Source organism: Corapipo altera, unplaced genomic scaffold, assembly GCF_003945725.1.
Source record: "Corapipo altera isolate COAL_440 unplaced genomic scaffold, ASM394572v1 61, whole genome shotgun sequence".
Classification (NCBI taxonomy): domain Eukaryota; kingdom Metazoa; phylum Chordata; class Aves; order Passeriformes; family Pipridae; genus Corapipo; species Corapipo altera.
The window spans coordinates 7,437,740-7,459,203 of record NW_020884910.1 but is presented as its reverse complement, the minus strand read 5'-3'; the positions used below and the strand labels follow the sequence as shown (position 1 = coordinate 7,459,203).

Genomic DNA, 21,464 nt, shown 5'->3' with positions numbered 1-21,464 from the left:
TCCTGAGGGAAGCCATTCCGTCCAGTAAATGTTTAATTAACATGTTGAGCAGAATTGGGCTCGAGGTCTTCATGAAACCTCCCCAGACATGACTGCCTGGATGCCAGGAAGGAGCTTTTGGGGTCCACCGCTCCAGCTCTCTGCTCCAGGCTGGGAAGGGGTGAGGCTGCCCACGCCCAGCTAATGCTAATAGTGCCTGCAAGAGCCAGGTGTTTACCAGCTGGGAACGCTACTCAGAGCTGACAGTGATTTGCAGTCAATACAAAGTCCAAGGCCCTGTTCCCTTTCCTTCCAGTGGACTTCGCTCCTCTGCAGGCCCCGGGAAGCATCAGTGTTAGATAAGCTGGTCCAAGTGGAGCTGGATGTCAGACAGGAGCGTGCCAGCCATCACCCCTCCTGCTACGCCCTCCTCTGTGCTGAGGGCTGCATGGCAAGCTGCCATCTCTGTCCCACTGGACCATCCAGTTGTCCCTCTGGACACCCTGGTGCCAACCCCTTCTCCTGTGCTACATTTGCCCCATCTGAATTCAATCCCTGCTCATTATTGTAGAATTGCAGAATGGTTTGGGTTGGAAGGAAACTTAAAGATACCTAGTTCCAACCCCCCCCCGCCATGGGCAGGGATGGCACCCACTAGACCAGGTTGCTGAAGGCCCTATCCAACCAGGCCTTGAAGACCTCCACAGATTGGGCATCCACGGCTCCTCTGAGCAACCTGTTCCAGTGCCTCACCACCCTCACAGTAAAGAATTAACCTGCACATTAACTTTTCCTTTCCTGCCTTTGATTCCTGCCCTAAATATCCCCCAATTACAGGAGGAAAGCCAAATCTTTAAAAGAGAGAAATTTTATTTACGTTATATATGTAGGAAAAGAAGGATCCTAAGCCTAACCATACTGGTCATTAGGCAGGTTCTGTGCTAAAAGCTGGTTTGCATACCCACAAAGGAGCACAGGGTGATGATGGCAGGAGGGGGAGCCCAAGAAGCACCCTGCTGGGCTGCTTCCAGGCACATCCCAGTGGCCATCAGCCCACTAGAGGCCCATCTTGATGAGCACAGGGACACAGTGGCAGATCGGAGCCCAAATTAAGGACTCATAGAAAAGGACATCCTGTCTGACCCCCTCCCACGGCTGTCCCAGGGGATCCTGACCCCCAGAGCACCTTTAGGATTGGGATGTCACTGTGCTCAGGTGTGTGAGACACAGGATGGGATGTGAGAGACAGGATGGGATGCAGGGGAAGAGCGTTTGGGTATTGCATGGTACTCATTAGGGGGTGTTTACGGCAGGAACCAAAGGCAGGAAAGGGAGGGATCTAGATGACTTGTGGGAAAACAAGTGTGGGATGCAGAAATAAAAAGGGCCAGTCATGTGTAAATGGTTTGTGACGGTTTGGCCATTCCCTGCACCTGATCTGTGCAGCCTGTCCCATCTTCTCATTAAACTCCATTCACAATTTGCCCTGGGTGAGGGACTTGTGGCCAGGGAGTTGACTGCTGGGGGACCAGAAAGACTGGAGAGATTGGGATCAGGGGGCAGCTGCTGGACACTGCCTGAGCCCAGCTGCTGGATGGACACACTGTACATGTGTGTGTATATACATATATAAATATATATATGTACATGGGTGCACACAAGTGTACTTCCATCCTGCTCAGCCAGAACACAGGGTGGCATGAGGCTGCTGGCACTGTGTGTGAGTGCTCTGTGTGGCTGGATGTGTAATCTGTGTGGCCATCCATGGTTATATGGTTAAGTGATGTGTATTCAGAATCACAGAATATTCTTAGTTGGAAGGGACCCACTAGGACCTGTCAATGTATGTGTGTGTGGTGCCTACTGGAAATACAAGCTCAGCCTGGCTATTGTTTGGGGCTGAGGACACAGAGCCACCACAGCCTCTCTTGGACTGTTCCATCTGACACAATGCATTTTCTCCCAACAGCAACCTGTTTAAGATTCAACCACTACAGTGTGCAGGGAGGATCTGGCACTATTTCCACTCCATAGAGCTGCAGTCCTGCCAGAAAGCAGACAAAACAAGAAGAAAAACAAGATCTGGCACTCCTGCTGATACAGAAATGATTTTCCTTGAGTTTATTCCTCATTAAATGAATGCTTTCATGCCTCTGTATTCTCCTCAAAGCAGCCAAGATCAATGCTCAGCTCCCATCTGGTTTTTTTCTATGTAGGTCACTCTCCTGGGCTCTTGTGCTGTGGGCAGGACTGGGCAGGAGCAGGAACTGACAGTAGAGTTGCAGCCAATCCCTGTGAATGATTCTACCCACTCCCAGCACCCTTAGGCCCCCTGCATATTCCTGCTGCATCACCACTGCTCTGGCCATGCTCACCCCAGTGCACTGTGGCACCAAATTGCAGCCATGGCCCAGCAGCCTCTCAGACACACAGGCTCTGGTTGTAGACAATACAGCTTTCAGAATTTTTTTCACCTTTGAATTATCCTCCTCCTCCCCACGTCACTCCACACACACACCTGGAGCTGGGAGCTGCCACCTCCCTCCTTGCTGCTGTCAGGCTCTTCCTTCTTAGACCATCTGACATCCTTCCATGTCAGATGACCTTGCTCTCACCAGACTGCTTCCCAACAGTGCTTATCCCACTGCCACCCACCAGTTTCAGCACCATTTTAGCCTGTCTCTCCTTCCACAGGAAGCTGTGGCAACAGAGGGCTCTGCTCCCAACTGGGAAAGAGATGCCTCTGAAGGGCTGAGGGCTTTTTCTTTCCCATCTGCTCCAGCTGGGCAGCAGGAATTCCCCCCCAGCAGCAGCTAGGTAGAAGCCCCCACAGCATTAGGCTTTCTCCTCCTTGGTCCTCAGCTCCTGCCTCTCATCCCTCAGGTGATGCTGGCACTTGCAGTTGGAACACTGCCCCTAGACTCCCAAGGATATGCCACCTCATAGCTAAGCTCCTCCTTGTGAGGCACTTCCTTTTTTGTCACCCTTAGCACTACTGAAAAAAATCAGCAGCTGAGAAGTAACATCTAGTCTTGTGCCCTCGCCCACCAGCACACAGCTGAAAGCAGGCAGCAAGCACAGCCTCAACACACAGCCTAAAATCCTTCCCTGCACAGGGAGGGAGCTGCTCGCTCCACATTTAATGAGCAGTCAATTACCAGTCCTCACAGGCAGAGCACAGGGATGAGCACATTACAGAGGAAAGACGAGCTGGAAAGACGAGCTCACTAGTGGGAGAGCCAGGTGCTCCAGCAACTACTGGAATAGAGACACTGACAGAAAAGATGGAGTCAAATCATCACAGGCCCAAAGAAGAGCTGTTACATGACAAACCAGATGCAGGCTGAACCTGTGCAATGCCTACTGGGGCAACAGTGGGCCCTCAAGGAAGAGCCTACAAAAACCATACTACCCTCTCTGCAACCAGCCACCTCCAAAAGCACCAGGTTCTGTATGCTGCCTGTCCCCAGCTGCTTCCAAGTAAGATCCAAGACACACCCTTGCTTTTTCAGTTTTTCCTTTATTGTTCAGTATGGGACACAGGTGAGGTAAGACATCTCACAAAGGTTGAAGCTGACAGGCTCCTTGCTGATGGAGCTGAAGGATGCAGACTGTGTGGTTCCTTCCCCCAGCACCAGTGGTCCCCTCCCACTGCAGTACTGCAGGGAAAGGGGGAGATACTGGCCAGGTGGGCTGTGGACTCTTAAAGGGTCAACAGGCAACTGAGGATTTTGCCAATTCAGAGGAGGCTGTCAAGACTTTGCTGAGACAGGCTCCCACTAACAGGACTCCAACATGGTGGGGGTGGTTAGCAGAACAACTAGAACAACGACCGTGGAAGGGGAAAGCCTTGGAGGAGGCCTCTGTACTGAGACGTGTGCAATGAAAGGTCCCTTCTTGTTTCCATTTCTTAACCACAAGGGACTGCTCCTCACAGGTGCTTCAGTGTTTGGCATTGATAATATCCACAAACTCTGGCTTGAGAGAAGCTCCACCAACAAGGAAGCCATCCACATCATGCTGAGAGGCCAGCTCCTTACAATTGCTACCAGTGACTGAACCTAAAGAGGGAGCAGTATTTTAAGGTCAGATGCAGCCAGCTCTAGGAAAATGGGGCCAAGACAAAGGCAAGACCCGCAAGGTACCAGCCACCTCTTGCAGACAGCAAGACTGTCTCCCATTTACCCAAGTAAGCTAACAAACAAGCTAGTAGGTGGTTCTTCATGCTCTGACAGTCTCAAGTTTCCTCACCAAGCAGAGCATGATGTACAACTACAGGCAGAGAAACTAAGCACTGTTTTGCCCTGGAAAGTGGCTTCAGACTCACCGCCATAGATAATCCTAGTTGACTGAGCAACAGCATCAGACACGTGGCTTTTCAGCCACCCCCGCAGCTTCTCGTGAACTTCCTGAGCCTGCAATGGAACACAAGAGTCCCACTGAGGGCTGAGCCATTCTGCACACAATTCCCTTCCAAAGAGAAGGGAACCTTTAGATAATCTCTAAATCCTTAAGTCTAAAATTCTCTAAGTCGCTAAGAATCTCCAGAAAATTGTCACTAAGAATCCCCAGGAAGATTTCTTGAGTGGGAAGGGTCAGTTGGCATCAAATCAGCCACCCTTCCCCTGCTCATACCTGTTGGGGAGTTGCAGTTTTACCAGTTCCAATAGCCCAAACTGGCTCATAGGCAAGAACCACTTTATTCCAGTCCTTCACATTATCTAGGGAGGAGGGAGAAGATATAGGTAAGCACAATACCCTTATGCTGAGAAGAACAGAACTCTTCTGATAACTGATAAAAAGAACACCCCTATTTTCTTCTCTTACCAGCAATAGCCTTGGTCTGTTCAAAAACCACCTTCTCTGTTATGCCAGCTTCTCTCTCATCCAGCTTCTCTCCAATGCAGGCAATGACTCCAAGGCCCTCAGCCAGAGCATGAGCCACCTTCTGCCCAATCAACTGGGAATAAAAAAGAAACAAGGCAAACAATAAACCAGACCTACTCTTATAGTACTGTTTTAACTGCTCACCCTTCCAGTCTCTGCAGGCCCATCCAAGCTGGACCATCTCACCATTCCATGAGGTCGCTCACCTCATCAGACTCTCCAAAAACATGCCTTCGCTCTGAGTGGCCCAGGATCACCCATGCAGCTCCAATATCTTTGATCATTGCTGGGCTGAGGAGAAAGGAGATGACTCAAATCTCTGGAGGAAATTCAGGTCCCAGAGGCATCTTGACTTTACTCTTTCTCCAGGGCTCACCTGATCTCTCCTGTGAAAGCACCCTTTGGTACCTTATAACAGTTCTGTGCTGCAACTGCAATCTTTGCATCAAGCTTCTGACGGGCAAAGTCAAGGTAGATGGAAGGGGCTCCACAAACCACCTCTGGAAGGCAAAGCACATGGTCACCTTTGAGACAGGCAAAGGGCAGAAACTGTACCTAGCCACTGACCCCAAGAGGTCATCATTCTCTCCCGGGAAGGCTCAGCCTGCCCCTCCTCGCCGACCTTTGAAGGGCTCTGTACCACAGGACTATCCCGGCTATCCGATGACTCAACAGAGGGGAGAAAAGCCCTTTTCAGCGGGCTGACAGGCGATACCAGGCCGCTGGCCAGGTCACAGGGGTCCCTTGGAAAGGTCCCAGCTGAGAAACCGATCGAGAATCCCACCCTGCGGGCCGGGCCGGGCCTGGCCTGGCCGAACCGGAGAGAGCCGCTGTGACGGGGCACGGCGGCGGGGCAGGGGCAGCGCAGCTGCAGCGCGGTGCTCCCCGTCCGCCGGTGGCGGCGGGGTGGGGGCCGGGCCCCGGGGAGGCGCGGGGCCACCGGGAGCAAGGAGCGCAGCCGGGGCGCCCCGGGGCTCGGCCGCACGTGTCCGCCGGGCCCGCGGAATCCCGGATCCGGTTTCGAGGGTATATTTAGCGCCGTTGCCGACGGGTTATATTTAGGCCCCCGCCGCCCCCTGACATTTGCCGTTCCCCCGTCCGGGCCCGACCCGGGCCCGCCGAGCCGTGCGGGACGTGCGCTACGTGCGGGCCGCGCCCTCACCGGTGTCGGCGGAGAGCTTGGCGCCGTTCAGCGTGTGGATGAGCTCGCCCAGGCTCTTCTTGTCGCCGTTCATCTTCCAGTTGCCCCCCACGAAGAACTTCCTGGGCGCCATGGCGGGAGGGACGGAGGGAACGAGAGGGGCCGGTACCGGAGGAGAGGCGAAGGTCAGCGGCGGCGGCGGCGGCGCGCGCCCAACCCCGGCGCCCGCCTTTATAGCTCGGCGGCGCGCGCGGCCCCGCCTCCCCGCTAGCCCCGCCCACCCCCCCGCCCGCGCTTCGCCCCAGCGAGGCGGGGACAGACAGACACAAGGGGGTATTTCGACTTTTATTTTGTCCCTCGTGTATTTTGGCATGTAAAGGGCACACAAGGGGAAGCGCTGCTCGTGGCCCACCTTGCTGCCTGCCCTGCGCCCCCGCCCAGCAGGGCAGGCAGGAGGAAACCCCCCCCCCCATACACAAACCACACGTAACACACAAGCCCCCTCCTCTCCTTCTGGACAGCAAGGAGGTGGCATCGTCCCACCAAGCAGCGAAGCGCTAGGGCTGTGTGTCACCGGGGTGGGGACAGTGAGGACATTTCCTAGAGAAACAGATATTCCCACCCTCCCCCCGGACCCTCTTCACTCATGTCCACAGGGGCTCCAGCCCCCAGTCAATTAGTCAATTAACTCCTGTGTCTCCTCCTGTGTCTTCACAGAGGGGCTGTGAAGGGACCACTGGGGAAAGAGGAGCAGGGGAGAGAAGGACCCTACTCCCATCCTCACTGCCCCCACTCCTTCCTCCCCCACGCCTTCTCCAGCCCACTCTCCCCCCACCACACACAGCAAGAGGATGTTCTAGCTGGGAATCCGCTGATAGAAGTAGATGTAGCCCAGGTCCTTGGGGGGCTTCTCAGAAGCACAGACTTTCTGGTCGTTGTAGATCACCCATCTGCAACAGGCACAAGAAGAGCTCAGAGATGCCATTCCATGGTTAAGACACAACTCCATTGAGTCCCCTCACCTGCTCTCATCCCTGATCCCCACAAGACCTCTGAAGAAACAAGGTGGGATTTAAAGCAGTACCTCAAAGTCCCCTTATGCTGTGGAAATCCTTCTCACCTGCCATCTTTCTTGATGTGACAAACGTAGTGTCCACACATAGTCGAAGTGCCCATGTGGCTGATGAAGGCAAACAGCTGGTATTCTTGAGAAGAGGAGGGAAGAAAGGATCATCAGGGAAAAAGGAAAGGCATCTTACTCTGAAATACTCTGTGCAAAGCCCTCTCTAGAGAAGGTCCCTGATGGTAGCTCTGCTGGGTAATAATTTAGAACTGGATCCCCATCAAATGTGCCTGTGAGTGGTCTTAAGGCCAAACATGTAGGGAAATGATGGTAACTTCCATTTAGCCTTCTCTCTTCCAACTTTTTATTTAGCCCATGGGTGCTGGATGGATAAGGCAGGGATTCCCTCTCCATATGGCATCCAGCAGCCCAGCAGCACTGGCACCAATTCTGCACACAGACTGGAGCCAGATTTCCCTGAAGGGCAAAAAAGCCTTCTGGGATAATTGAAAAACTGCAGCACAGCCCTTCCTGTCTTTCACTACATGGCACTTCCTCTGCCTCTCTCTTACTGGCTTCCAGGTAATTCCTACCCAGCCTGAAGGGTCTGGACTATATCGCCATTCCTCCTCTTTTCCTCTTGGCATCTATTTCAACAACCAAACCAGCTTTGTGACAGTTACTGCTGCTAAAACCTGTAGTACTGCATGGATCAGGGACAACAAAGTCATGTGGAGTTTGCACCCCAAAATCCACATTCCTACAGCGTGGAACTCACTTCCAGGCCCATCGCGCACTTTAGGACCCACAGGGACGGATTCAGAGATGGAATCAGCTGCCGAGTGCCCTTCTGAGATATCCATAGCAGCTTCTGCAAGGTCATCAATGTGACTAAAGATCCAATCCACAGCACGCTCCAGACTGTTGTTCTGGAAGGAAGAAGAGAAGACAGTGAACTTGGGAATCCCTGTTCCTGAGAATATCCCTGCACTCTGATGTCATCCATGCCTCTCACCGTGGCCCTGAGCGCTTTCATAGCGTGGTCCCGGGAGAAGCCCATGGAGACAATAGTGGCCACACTGTCTTCTGAAGGAGGGTCTGGGCAGGCAATAGTTGACCCCGGTCCACTGGATCCAGGGAGAACTAATGGGTTAGCAAAGTCTGCAGCAGGAAACAGAACACAGCTCAGAACAGTTAGATCTCTCTGGGATGGATACAGTCCAAGTCCAAACTACTTCAGTTTTCCATTGTGGCAGTGGGACAGGAAGTACCGTGGCCCAGATGCAGTAAGCTTCACTATGGCCATGTGGCCCCATACCTGGATCATCCATATGTGACATGACCCACATCATGGCCGCCTCAACCCCACTGTTCCCTGTGTAATATACGGCTTTGCGGCAGGCATCCATGGGAAAGCCCATCTCCACTAGCTGGATAATCACCGACTCATCCAACATGGGTGCTGTGGGAACACAGAGATTAGAGCCACCCACTCCCACCCATCCCTGCCTGCTCCATTTTGCGTAGTGTCACACAGCCTCCAAAGCCACCACTTCTGGCTTTATTTCACACCAAGCTCCATCTCTCTGCTCTTCTCATCCTTTACCACCTTTGCTCTTCAGAAGTGCAGTCTCACACACAGGCATCCCAAAAGAACAAAACAACTGAACTCATGAACTTGGGAGCACTGGCTCCTCCCTAGGCTCCAAACCCAATCTCCCACTGTGGTTTGTGAAAGTAAAATAACTCTACCAGTTAAATCTTGTATAAACCCCAGCTCTGCCTCCTCTAAATGCACCAGACATGCCACCCCACCATCCTGCACAGAACAGGAATCAACAAACTCCCTTGCATAACACCCTTGCATAACAGGCATGCAAGGGAGGCAGCCAGCAATCACTGACAGAGGGACAGGGAAAGTCTGAGCAAGTGGGAAACTGCTAGCATGGGAGACAAGGCAAGGAGAGCAGGGAAATGAGTCAGGCATCAGGAAGAGAGGAGGAGAATCACTAACATGTCGGAGAGGAGAAGTGAGGGGAGCAGAAGGAGTCGTCGTCCTCGTTGCCATAGAACCCCAGGCTACCTTTGGGCTCGTCTGGTGTCACCAGTGGGGGTGCGATGTCTGGCATTTCCTCTTCTCCATCCTGCAGCCCCGTTCCCTGCAGCGCAGAGATATCCAGCTCCTCTGGCATTTCAATGGAAACATCTGCAAAATAAAGTCTTGCTCAGCCTCCCCACAGGGGCAGAAACAAAGGATTCGGTTGAGAGATCTTGAAGGGTAAGTCCCTGGGGATGCCTGCAGCAACTTTTGGGGTAGTTCCTTTCCTCTCTGCAATGATGACCACAATATCCATATGTGACTCCCAGTACCTATATGTTCTGCACTTCTCATTCTTCTTACCAAGCTTTTTGGGCACCCAGTCCAGACCGAAAGTGAACTTCTTGATCTGGATGACCAGATAATCTGGGAAAGAGGCGAACCGTGTTGTTCTGAAAGAGACACATAATATTTTTAAATATTTTGTCAGCAACAATTGAGGGCATCTAGTCGATTTAAGAAATCAGTGAGTAGGGCAGAGGCATATTCTAAGCCAGGAGGATACACCTATTTGTACAGCACTCCTGTGCTGAGCTTAGAGGTCCTCAAACAGAACCATTTCTAAAGGAGAAGCCCCGACAAGATGGGACAGAGTGCAACGTTTGCAAAATCTTGGGGGTTGAGGAAAAAGAGTACACACTCTCTTACCCTCCAATCCTGTATTTTACAAGCCTCTTCACATTTTGGTGTTTAATTAAAAGTCTAACCCTTAAAAAATGTAGAGGAAATAATATCTTTTATTAGACCAACAGATACAGCTGCAGGAGCTGACAAGCTTTCAAGCACAAGAGCACTTTTTGGATATGAAGCAGAAGTGAATTTTAAGTTAACTGAATTTGATTGAACATTATTTTGGAATCTGTGAAACAGAGAGCAATGTTTATGAAGGGAGAAGTGCTTGTGAGACAAGATTCTTATTACCAGGGAATAAATGCAACATGCCGTAGAAATAACTTAATCAATGGTAAAGTGTTTGAACACAACTCACTAAAAAAGCAAAACAAAATGTTACTTTTCAATGTGATGTTTGTTTGTAGTAGCTATTTCTTACTAACAGAATATTTGTTAGAAAAATACTTCCAGCTTCTTCATTGCAGAAGAACACACAGTAGCATCACAGCAGAAAGCTGCTTACATTTGTAATCTTCTCACTCTATCTTTTCACTCTTGCATGTGCTCCAGGCAGTGAGAAAAATTAAAGCTGTTCTTTAAACTTTGCTACTAGCACTTAAGTTACCATTCTTAAAAAGAACTCTTGCATCTGTTACACTCAGCGTTTTTTTCTAATCTTAATAGCTAAAAACTTAAAGAAATCTGAGAGACCATGCAAGACCACTGTCGTCATACTGTCAGTACTGATTCTAAAGCTAAATTTTACATTTACAAAAGCTACTAGTTTTCTGGAATATCGCTGTATTTTCATAGCCTCTCAGCAACTGAAATCTGACTTCATCAACAATGCTGTTCTGCCCACTCAGGGCAACCACTCCAGCACTGACAGACTGATTCCCACTCTGCTTCAACCTTCTATGGGTCCAGGGTGTGGTTGACTACAAAGCTTCAGTAATGCTTCTTCCCCAAGCCACTACAAGTAGTCCCCAAAGATGCAGCTACGGCCAGTTTGTCACAGCCTAGCTGACACACACTCACTTGAGAGCCACAGACTTGGCCTGCAAGGCTGTGCTCCAGAAATCATCCACCTGCTCTGGAGCTCCATAGGCCTCTAGGCAGGAGCTGAAAGGCACCTTGGCTCGCACCAGCTCAGGCAGTGGCTGCTTCTCCTCCTCTGCCTGCCTCTTCTTCTCCTCATATTCCAGTAGTTCATCTAGAGAATAAAGCAGAGTCATCAAGGACCACCTCTAGGTACCTACAAAATGACTGGTGTAAGCTATACCCAGGGGCAGAACAGGCCTATAGATACACGCCCATCAAGAATGGAGCGTAACTTCCAGAGCACTGTTCTGCTACTGCAGTCAGTCCTGTTTTGCTGAATCACAGGCCAGCTTGTGGTGTCTGAGGGAAAGGCTCCACAGGGACATCACCGTGTCACACCACCTCTGAAGAAATCAGCCTGATCCCACAAAAGCAGGAGAAGGATCTGGCCTCAGAAGTGGCAAAGAAGTCCCCTTCTCATTTAAGGAGTTCTGTAAGAATAGTACAATATACAAACATAGAGTTTGCTACTGTTCAGGTCTTGGCACATTACTGACCTTTGTTGAGTGCAGCATCCATTGGCACAGGCAGCTGCATAATATAGTCCACACGCTGGGTATATTTCACCTTTTCTGTGGCCAGGCACTTCAGCTTCTCCTCCACCAGAAAACGGAAGACCTCGTTAGGGTTCTCCGAGCTGCGGCAGTTCCTCTGAAGAAGGAGAGATTAGAAGGACAAATGTAACATCAGAATGGCAGAAATAACTATCTGCAGTAGCAGTGATCCCACACAGGACGTGGCCGAAGAGTATTCACTTCTGTACCCAGTCCTCTTGAAAAGACAGCAAAGAGGAAACTACAGCCAACTTCACTACCCCAGGAACCCATGGCACTCCTGCCCCTAAAGAAGAAAATTTGCATCTCCAGCTGTGCCACTCCCAGCAGAGATTTCTCCAAGGAATCAGCCCTGAAAACATGGCCAAGCATCTCTCCTTCTCTGCCTCGGCAGGTGCTGGCTGGCCAATTTCCCTGTGTTCTCTCCCTCTCTCTGCCCTGATTGCCAGCTTCTCACCTCCACTCCTTACCCTTGCTGTGGGGGAGAAAACCAAGCTGGCTTTTCCATGATTTGACAGATAGACTCAATCATTACCTCCACCATATTGATGAAGTGCAGAAAGAATTCCTGGGCATCCTGCTGGCGGTTAGTGGAAAATTCTGGGTGCCCCTTTCCGATGAGGGACTTAAACATGCGTGGAGCAATGCCATTTTGCATACCCTGCAAACAACAAAGTGGAATAGGAAAGTGGTCATAATTTGCCAAGCATGCACGCTACTCTTAGCCATGCTTTTCTTCAGGTGACACGGTCTTGGAATGAGCCTTAGGAAATGTCTGCAGAAAGGGTTCTCTCTCCTTTCCTACATAGTACACACAGTACCTCATGCAACACACACATCAAGAGGATGCCATATCTAAGGCTCACCTTCTGATCAGGTTGCTGTTCCCCATCTGCAGAGGCTGGCCTTGAATACTCTCCAGAAAGCAGTCCATGGCCCAGTTTGGCTCTGGAATGATGAAGTCACTGTTAGCATCAAAACAGTTTCTTCGGTCCCACATACTCCGGGAGCCACATCAACCCATCCAGCTTTAACACTGTCAGTCTCACAGGTAACAGCTTTCTCTGCTGCACCAGACAAGATCATCTTATTGTGGTCTGCCCTCTGGCCCCAGGAGATATCAAAGTTCAGTGACTTCAAAGTTACCAGGACTTTTGGGCACCAACCTCAACCACTGCTTGCACACTGAGTAGCACATAAAGGAAAAGCAGGTGCTGAGCCACACGGCAACTGTGTAACAGCCAAACTGAGCTGCAGCCCGACATGGGTAATGTAGCAGTCTGTCTGACTGTGCAGGAGACAACAGGGCACAGGGAAACTGTCTGAACCAGAAATAGCATTGCTGTGAGCAGACTGATCACATTTTCCCAGAGGAAAAATCAGGGATGACTGCATGAGGCACTTAATGGACAACAGAAGTGTTCAGGAACTTCCTCCTATGCTGACTCTCCTACTGTTTCACTTCACTCATTCCCCATCAATACTGCCATTTGTCTGGAACCAAACTTTACCAATTCTTCCCTCTGCTTTCTGGCTGTCTCACCTTAATCCCCTCTCATTGAACAACTCACTCCAGGCTGTCCAAATTTAGAAACCACCCCTACCACTGAGCTCCCTTCCACAAATGCCACCTTCCCTTTCTTCATCCCAAACCTCCACATGCTGCTTTGCCATTTTAGAGCAGCTGTAGCATAGATTTCATGTATTTAAAATGTAAACCCCTCCCAAATCTTGTGTTCCTCCATCTGCATATTCTCCTATTGCTCACACAACACCTCTTGAGGGAAGCCTCTTTAAGCATATATAAATTACCCATTGAGAATAAAGTTGACTAAATCTACATATTCCTTTGCTCTTTACAATCTCCCTCCATTGCAGACAGCAAGCACTTTTGCAGTTATGCAGACAGAAGCTGCCTACCAGAAATCCCCCTGGGGTGACAGACAGTACTGTCTTCCCACATAACTCATCTAAGAGCCTCCCATGAACACTGAGGTGCTCTCTGTCCTCTGCACCTAGGGCATTCAGCTGAATTTCTTAGCTTACATCCTTATTGATCACTGAGGATCAGTGTCTTCGGTGGTGGGCATGGAAACAGAGAGTGAGGGAGAAACCTGAACAAACCAGCACAGAAGGGATGCACCCAGGCAGCTTTGGCCTTCCTTCTCTCACCAAAACTCTACGTACACTTGTGTGCTGAAGTCCTGTGTGGGGTCTGAAGGTGCGCTTTGGAATATCTTCTCCAGCTTGTCCACATACCTGCAGAGCAAAATGAGACAAATCTAAGGTTCATCTAGTACAGAGGCAGTTCTGAGCATGATTACTGTAACAGAAGCTCCCAACTCTAGGAGACCTTTCTACTGATCCCAGACTAATGGAAAAGGGTGACTAAACTCACTTACTTTCTCTGGAAGTCTGGGATACTGAACAGCACCTGCATCACAGAATTGAGGTAGCAACTGTTGCCCAGGTTACGGATACCAGTGTACCCAGGCCCATAGAGAGGCTTGAGCTGCACGCCAGACTCCTGGATGAGCTCCCACTCCCCAATGCGCTGATTCATGTCTATTTCCAGTTCTGTCATTGTTTTGTCTGTCTGCAGAGGGAAAGAACAGGAAAAATCCTCAAGACAGACTCAAGAGCACATCAGACGTGTGAAAAGTGCAGTGTTGTAGAGATACACATAGTCAAATCCATTGTGGTTTATTCTATTCAAAGAGGAGGAAGAAACAAGAATTGTTTCTATATATCTGAATACCTGTGACAGAAAGAGGAAGGATAACAAACACGGGAGAAATCTGAACCATTCCTTGAAAAGAGGCATAGAAATCACACACTAACACTGAATCTAGGGAACAAAGCTCAGCACCTGGGAGCCTCTCTGCCCACAGTACTGACACATAACCCCAAGGAAATAAACCTGAGGGACATGAAAGAAAGGCAAAAAAGACAGTGAAAGAAGAGAGGTAGATGAGATAACTCTCTGTGTGACAAAAAACCCCAGGGTTTCTTGACTAGGAATGGTTCTGCATAGTCACAGAAAGCTGGAATCCAACCAAAATACCTAGAGTTGCTACTCTCTCCCTCTCAGCCTATGAAGGATCACCCTTCCCCCTCACCTTCTGCATCTTGAGCATGTCAATCCCAAAGTGTGCCAGGTGTTCTGCCAGGTTGGGATCCAACACCATGTCATCCTCATCATAGGAGTAGACATCTATGCAGGAACACAGAGGAGAAACAGAGACTTATAATGGCCTATGATCTCAAATTCACAGCTGGATGAAGAGAACAGAGTGCTCAGAACTGTGAGTTTTGACAAACTGGGCAGTTGGGGTTTCTTTTCCTCCTCAGCAGAATAGCATCACAGAACACTGAGATTCCTCCGAACGATGTGACAAGACAAAAAACTTGACAAGACAAACAACTTTGCCACTGATTGAGGTACAGAGGTACACATACGCTCGGAGTGAGGAAATTGGGTTAATGTGCCATATACTCTCTGCTTAAGATTTGGACACAAAATTCTTTGATAAACACCCCACCACAGAAAATAAGATGGCAACCTGGATAACTCTTCTAAAGTCCTCCAGTTACAAAGGATTGGAAGAGGAAGGCAAGGTTTTATCAGCTGTTTCTTCACTTCATACAAGAACTACGTCAGAGTGGGAAGTTCACAATGGGATGACACTGCACATTCCAGGTCATAAGATGGGCAGCATTAGTCCCATACCTGGAAATCCTCCCTGACTTGCCTAGTCAGAGACCCAAGTCAGCCTGAGTATGCCTGGGATCTCCCCACAGAGGATCCCCTTCTCACCAGCCCCATCAGGAGTAATTGTTCCCAGTTTCACAGCCAGTGGGTAGCCAGTTTCTCGGTAATGCTCGACCGCGTGATTGTTGCCACCACTGCCATCAAAGTAGCGCCGGCCACAGAGGATGGCTCCATCTGTCATGTTCAGCCACAGGTTCTCCTTCATGTCACATTTGCTGCACTTCCAGCCACTATGGACAAGGAACAGAGAAAAAGAGATCAGAGCAAAAACCTTTGGATCCTACCTCCCAAGCCCTCTCCGTTACTACCCACTGACCGCATTACCCGTACTATAGGCAATCTCAATTCCCTTTAATTTCAGAACACTGAGCATCCTGAAATGCCTTAGTTTGCCATCTCCCCCGAATTTACTATAACAAGGCACACTCAGAGACTCACAAAAGCAGCGTCATCTGCTGCTGCAGTACAGGACAGGAGAAGAAAGTGACGGGGACAGGTCTGGGACACACCTAGTTTCAGTACTAAGCTCACCATGGCGGGATGCGGATGTCGTTCTGAAGTTGGTGCAGAGAAAAAGCGTGTTTGGAAACACGTCGAACCTCCCCATCCCAAGCTTGCACCTCCTGCTTCCGTGAGGCTGAATCTGCTGTCAGGATGGCCTCAATTGCACTGGCAATCTGGAATTAGGACAGCAGGAAAAAAACGTGAAGGGCACATGGAAAGCAGCTTCCAGTAGCACAACACTGTACATTTAGGCAAGTCAGTTGTGTTATGGAGCCTCAGTCACACACAAGCCAGGACTTCATAATATAAAGAACTGTGTAAATGCAGAACAGTCCTGCTTACTGCCAGCTGAGACTTCACAGCAGCTCTGCAGGATCCCTTTCACAGCGTAGTGTTTCCTTCTCTGTAAAAGTACATTTCCTCATCAATAGAAAACACAGGCCTACACCCAAACATACCCTATCTCTGACCATGTCTGGTAGACCCTCCAGCCCATCACGAGGAATATCCAAATGGTCTGGGAAAATTACTATTTTTACATCTTCGTCATATTCAAACTTTTCTTCTGTGATGTCAAATCCACCTTCTACACCTACAGGAAGGAAAAAACATTGTGGTAACAGGTAAAACCAAAGAGCTTGCCAAGCTTCTTTGCCCAGAGCTTACATGAAATAAAGCACTATGACTAAGATAAAGCTCTAAATCAATGATCTACAACCTTTCCTCCACTTCTGGATCCCAAAATTTCTGCTGGTGGTGTGGACTTCACAGAAGCAAATATAAGCCCAATGACAACAGGTTTGCCTTTTCCCAGCTCTTTTTACCGATGCTTAAAGAGTCTCTAGACCCTGACTACAACCAGAAAAAAAGCACTTGTTCTAGAACAGAGCCAAGATAAAGCACTGGTGTTCATCCTTCACCAGAATACTCAAGATGGTGAATGGAGATGTGCGTGAAGAGATCATCTTGCAGCCCTGTGCACAGGTCAGCTCTGCCAGCATCTTCAAGGAGCCTGCCTCTGTTTCTTGCCTTTTCCAGAAAGGATAGTTCAGAGTCCTGAACTCAAGCAAGAAGAACCAGGAGCTCCCCTGGAACATCCAGAATCGCAGAAAGTCTTAGGAAAGGTATAGTGCTAGTAGTTTCTCATGTATGTACACTTAGCCTTGCTTTCCAGAGGTTGAAACAGAAACGGGAGATCCATACATAAAAGGTTATTTGCCAGCTGCCAATAGTCATGATGGATGTTCACCTAAAACATCTGTAGTTTCTGCAGATTCCCTCAACTACAGCAGGGAACAGTTTCTGAATTATGTAGGTACTCAGGGAAAAAGCTTGGCCGTTCCTGTTCTCCAGGTGTTCACATGCTACATCCCAGAAGGAAACAGGCAAGACAGACAGGGTTTATTAGCAGCCTAGCCCCCCTGATTTTTTAAACTGAATTTCCTTTATTCCTTGAAAAATTGCACATTGTGGCTGCAATAACCTCTGCAACAGATCTATGAACATCTGTGACTGCAACAAATCTCTGCAGGGAATACAAGCTTTTGCTGTTCAGTGTCTCTGCCTCAAGAATCCTGTGTGTGACACAGTTCTGATAACCACTACTGCATTTCCTTAAAACATTATTGACAAAAACACCCGGTCCCATGAGATCTTCTGCAACTCCCTCCTTAGATACCTACAATTTTTACACTGTGCACAAACATAGGTAGCAACCTATGAATATGGTGATTTTAGAAATACCTGAAAACAGTCCCCAGCATCATGCAACAACATACCCAGATAATCCTCTTCTGTGCCTCTTCGGCACAGCCCAGAGAGATTTCCTGTCACCACTTCACAGAGTAAAGCAATACACAATCCCCCAGGGCATTACACGATTCCCAAACTCTAAACAAACTAAACCAGACTGGTGAGGTTCCCTCAGTGGTTATATGAATCTTCTGAGGCTCTAGATGAGGAAGAGTGTCTTCAGCCAGCAGACTGACTCTTAGTCCTTTCCCCCCCACTTATAGCCAACACCTTGCCACAAGGCACACTGCTTCCCTTTCCATGGTATCTACGCACCACAGACTACAAAAGTCATTCAACCAACATTCAGGCATAGGAGGCAGAGGCACTGTAGATTTCTTTTTTTTTTTTTCCATGGAGAGGGGAGAATCAGGTATAGAGAGATCAAGGGCTACATTTTGCAGCTAATGACATTTTGCTCTGAAATCTTTCTAGTACTTTAAAAAAATCTCCTGTGTCAGGATTAGCTAAACCACCATAGTTCGGCTAAAATAAAGATTAAAAAAATCTCTCCTGAACTTAAGACCACTGTGTCACAGGGTTAATACTTTCTTTTATTCTCTCCTGATCCATTCACACCACTAAACTGTTATCACAGGCAGATATTTGCCAACCCACTGATAACACTTCTCTCAAGACCTTTGTAGAATTCAGGATGCAGAAGTAACTCATAATGCAGACTGGGTCTCATCTCTCCAAAAGCAGCATAATCGTATCAATAAAAGCACTGGCTACCTGAAGAAACATAGATTCTAGACTCAATTTTGCTAGAAGTGATCTTTTGGACTCCATTCAGCTCACCATCCAAACAGAGAGCAGCTGACAGCCTTAATAGCAGTGTTTGTACTCCGGCAGCAGTGGAAAAAGTGAGCCAAAAGCAAGATGTTCCCAGTCCAGGTTCTGAATTTCCCTCTAGTGGTCAGCTTCCAGCAAGCCAAGAACCTGTTACTGCTACAAATGTTCCTGTCCTCTGTTTTATGTGTCTCCATAATGGTTCAGAAATTACGAGCTGAGACTGCACCAAATAAGCAGCATCTCCACTGATTGCCATGACAGCCTTTTCAGTTGGTGAAAGAGAATAATGGAACACCAGCTCTGTTCTTCAAAAAAAAAAAGGGCTTGTTTTTGATATTTTAATGTTCACACGTATTTCCTCCAGCATCAGCCTTGTATTTCAAGGACCTATTGAGCCAAAAACGTTAATACGGCATTTACCATTAACTTCTTCCCCATCTATATCAATAACACTAGTTCGATATCTGAGAAGTTTACAGAATAGTTTATCTGTCAGAAGCTTCAAACTCATTTTTGTCAGACATATATTTTCTCAAACTTCCTTCAGCCCCACACTGGGCACATCCCGTTTAAGCAACAATCCCATTCTGGTTATAACCATAACAAGCTGAGCCAGGCATGCAGAGAGGATACAAAATGTATTTATCCACAGAAAACATGACGCAACTTTGGACACAAAACACAACTACCACCTCAATGACTGTTCTGCAGAAACTGTTCACCTGAGACACATTAGAAAACGTGAAGTCTTACTTTGGCCAGTCATACTAGCCCAGAAGAATAAAGGCAAAAGAGATGAGCCAGGCAGCTCCAGAGAGCTGGCTCAAAACAACAAGGACCATAGAGTGCACAAGTACTTCCTTACCAATAGCCAAGCGAGTTGGTTTCTTCCTTGGGGGGTCCCCAGCACTGGAATTGGTGTCTTCTTCCTTCTATGGCATTGGCAAGAAATACAGAAATAGAATTAGGGGGACAGGCAAGCGGTGGCAGGCCTTAAGGATTGAAATTAAGCTGAGAACAGAAGGAAGCTGGGCCGAAATAGCATGGGCAATCCATACAACAATCCAACATAAGCAGAGCTGAAGGACTGTGTCCCTCAATTCACCAGGAAAAACATCAGTTGTGTCTGAGCAGAATAAATTGTATCTGGCTGAATAAAGAGACACAGCCCAGCTCTCAATTTCAGAACAAGTTTGAGCATATATATTTTTATTTTTTACCGGTTTACGTGTTCTTTTGAGATGCAGATAGACCCGTTGGCCTGTTTTCTGATAGTGCCTTTCCACATACTGCTTCCCAAAGCCCAGGAACGTGTTCATGCAGATATACAAGCCGCCATCTGACTCCTGGAAGGAAGGAGGAATAAAACTGAAGGGAGGTGGGAAAGAATGCCATTCCAGCTGTTAGGATAGGCACGGAAAACTAGTCATTATTCAGTAAATCACGGCAACAGCTCATTCCTACGTACCAGTCACTTAGCAGTGAGTCAGAAATAAGATGGCAAGCCCCTGCCTGGCTGTCCCACAACAGGCACTCCTGTCATGATGACATATTAAAAAAACTATTTGCCTGTTCACTTATGGCAGGATGCTACTGAACCAGGAAAGTCTGAGCTTCCCCAGGAGTCTATCTTGCAAAAGGCCCTTAGCACTCACAGTTCACAAGTTCAGAGCACAGTACAATCATTACCAGCAAAACTGTGGCACCCTGTCCAAGAGCATGATTCCCAGTCCCACAGGGAATGCTGCCAAGCTACAGTGTGAGTAAGGTTAACAGACCACTATTTACTTTTGCTTTTGGGTTCAAAAGCTTGTGAGCAGCTCCAAAACAGACATAGAATGAGCCCCACTATCCCTCCAGCAGCTGGAAAACACCATGCTCGTTCAGCAGAAGTATCCTTTTAAAACTGGAGGGGTGAGAGACCCAAATGCAGAGGCTGGAAAGAGCGAAACCACTAAGGTCTCAGCAGCAGCTGAGACAGTCAGAGTGGGCAGCACACGGCTAGGCATCACTGTGGGGCTCGGGGAGGGGATGAGGGCCAGGATGCCATGTGCCGCTTCCTCGAAGGACCCGTATCTTCCAATTACAGCCCATTTCTGGTGGGCTGGGGCTCAGCCTGGACGAGCACCCGCGGAGAAGCCCAAGGGGGGACCTTGTTCTCCTGCCGCCTGCGCCTCCCCTGGTCCGCCTAGGCCGGGCGTAGGTAGCGCAGGAGACGCAGGGATGCCGGCGGGGTGGAGATGGCTGGAGAAGGGACCACTGCCATCTTAATGACACAGCACGGCCTTGGCCCCCGCCTGCAGGGCCACACCGCGCGGCGAGGCTGGAGGACGTTCAGACCCCGGCAGGGCGGGACCCCCGGCCCGCCTCCCGCCGCCAATGGCGGGCCCGGGGCGCGCCCCAACCCCCCGCCCATCGCCGGACCGCAAGGCCCAGGGAGGCCCCGCAGCGGCGGGTTCGGGCCGGGGGCACCCGCTCTCTAGGGCCGGCCGGGCCGGGCCGCCGCTGGTCGGGGAGAGCGCCCTGCCCACGCCCGCCCTGGTCCCAGAACTACAGCCCCCAGCGCGCCGCGGGCGGGCGGGACGCGCCGCAGGGCACGCCGGGCGCTGTAGTCCGCGAGGGCCCCTCAGGCCACCCCGGCGCGGCCGCCGCAGCCGCCGGGGAACCACAAGTCCCATGAGGTCCCGCGCGGGAGGCGCCCGGGAGGGCGGCAGGGTGTGAGCCGGCCGCGGCGGGAGTAGCCCGGGCGAGCGGGCGGGCGGGCGGGCCGGCGGCGGGGCGCGCTTACCGGCGTGTCGAAGGAGAAGGCGCACTCGTCCTTGTGGACGCGGTCGCCAGCCTTGGGCACCCGGATGGACGGCAACACCGACAGCAGCGCCTCGCTCAGCTCCGCCATGACAGCGGCTCACTGCGGCACCGCCCACAGCCCCGCCCCGCCCAATCGCAGCCCGGCGCGATCAGAGGGGTTCTGGCCAGTCAGCAGTGAGGCTGAGGGCCGGGCTGGTGGCGCCCACCGGCCGGCTTGGCCAATCGCAGCCACCCTGCTTCCGTCACAGGGGGCGGTGCCGGGCTTCTTGACCAATAACAACGCAGAACAGGGCGTGGGGGGCGGGTCAGTGTCCGAAGATTGACGGCGGGACGAGGCGGGACGTGACGGGCGGGGACAG

At 50.1% G+C, this 21,464-nt stretch overlaps 2 protein-coding genes across 3 annotated transcripts; both read right to left on the bottom strand.

The window, feature by feature from the left end:
* Positions 1–3,479: 3,479 nt before the first annotated feature.
* Positions 3,480–6,228, bottom strand: TPI1 (triosephosphate isomerase 1). Its single transcript, XM_027653631.1, has 7 exons — positions 6,029–6,228; positions 5,243–5,366; positions 5,073–5,157; positions 4,807–4,939; positions 4,615–4,700; positions 4,307–4,394; positions 3,480–4,040 (listed from the first exon to the last, which is right to left on the bottom strand). Exons 1-7 carry the CDS (start codon positions 6,138–6,140, stop codon positions 3,922–3,924), a joined length of 747 nt encoding a protein of 248 aa, XP_027509432.1. The 5' UTR covers positions 6,141–6,228; the 3' UTR covers positions 3,480–3,921.
* A 109-nt stretch (positions 6,229–6,337) lies between these two features.
* USP5 (ubiquitin specific peptidase 5) lies at positions 6,338–21,292 on the bottom strand. 2 transcript variants are annotated; one of them, XM_027653603.1, is made up of 20 exons: positions 21,086–21,292; positions 19,518–19,643; positions 19,163–19,229; positions 16,170–16,303; positions 15,739–15,884; positions 15,253–15,437; positions 14,555–14,649; positions 13,838–14,031; positions 13,623–13,694; positions 12,302–12,383; positions 11,971–12,096; positions 11,379–11,532; positions 10,819–10,993; positions 9,472–9,560; positions 9,085–9,276; positions 8,389–8,532; positions 8,086–8,231; positions 7,849–7,999; positions 7,128–7,212; positions 6,338–6,957 (listed from the first exon to the last, which is right to left on the bottom strand). In XM_027653603.1, the coding sequence occupies exons 1-20, from the start codon at positions 21,191–21,193 to the stop codon at positions 6,864–6,866; spliced, it is 2,565 nt and encodes an 854-aa protein (XP_027509404.1). In that variant the 5' UTR covers positions 21,194–21,292; the 3' UTR covers positions 6,338–6,863. The 2 variants fall into 2 exon arrangements, with proteins under 2 accessions (XP_027509404.1, XP_027509405.1); XM_027653604.1 differs by having other exon boundaries at positions 6,656–6,957; positions 9,154–9,276; positions 21,086–21,291.
* Positions 21,293–21,464: the final 172 nt, after the last annotated feature.

Bases quoted from the DNA above. Each gene is read 5' to 3' on its own strand.
- TPI1 (XM_027653631.1), bottom strand. From the start codon at position 6,140: ATGGCGCCCAGGAAGTTCTTCGTGGGGGGCAACTGGAAGATGAACGGC. The intron at 4,940-5,072 runs GTGAGCGACCTC...TTTTATTCCCAG, and splicing joins TTTTTGGAGAGTCTGATGAG to TTGATTGGGCAGAAGGTGGC. The intron at 4,395-4,614 runs GTATGAGCAGGG...GTTCCATTGCAG, and splicing joins AAACTGCAACTCCCCAACAG to GCTCAGGAAGTTCACGAGAA.
- USP5 (XM_027653603.1), bottom strand. From the start codon at position 21,193: ATGGCGGAGCTGAGCGAGGCGCTGCTGTCGGTGTTGCCGTCCATCCGG. The intron at 8,533-9,084 runs GTTAGTGATTCT...GTGTTCCCACAG, and splicing joins TCACTTCTCCTCTCCGACAT to CACCCATGTTGGATGAGTCG. The intron at 7,213-7,848 runs GTGAGTTCCACG...CCTCTTCTCAAG, and splicing joins AGTGCGCGATGGGCCTGGAA to AATACCAGCTGTTTGCCTTC.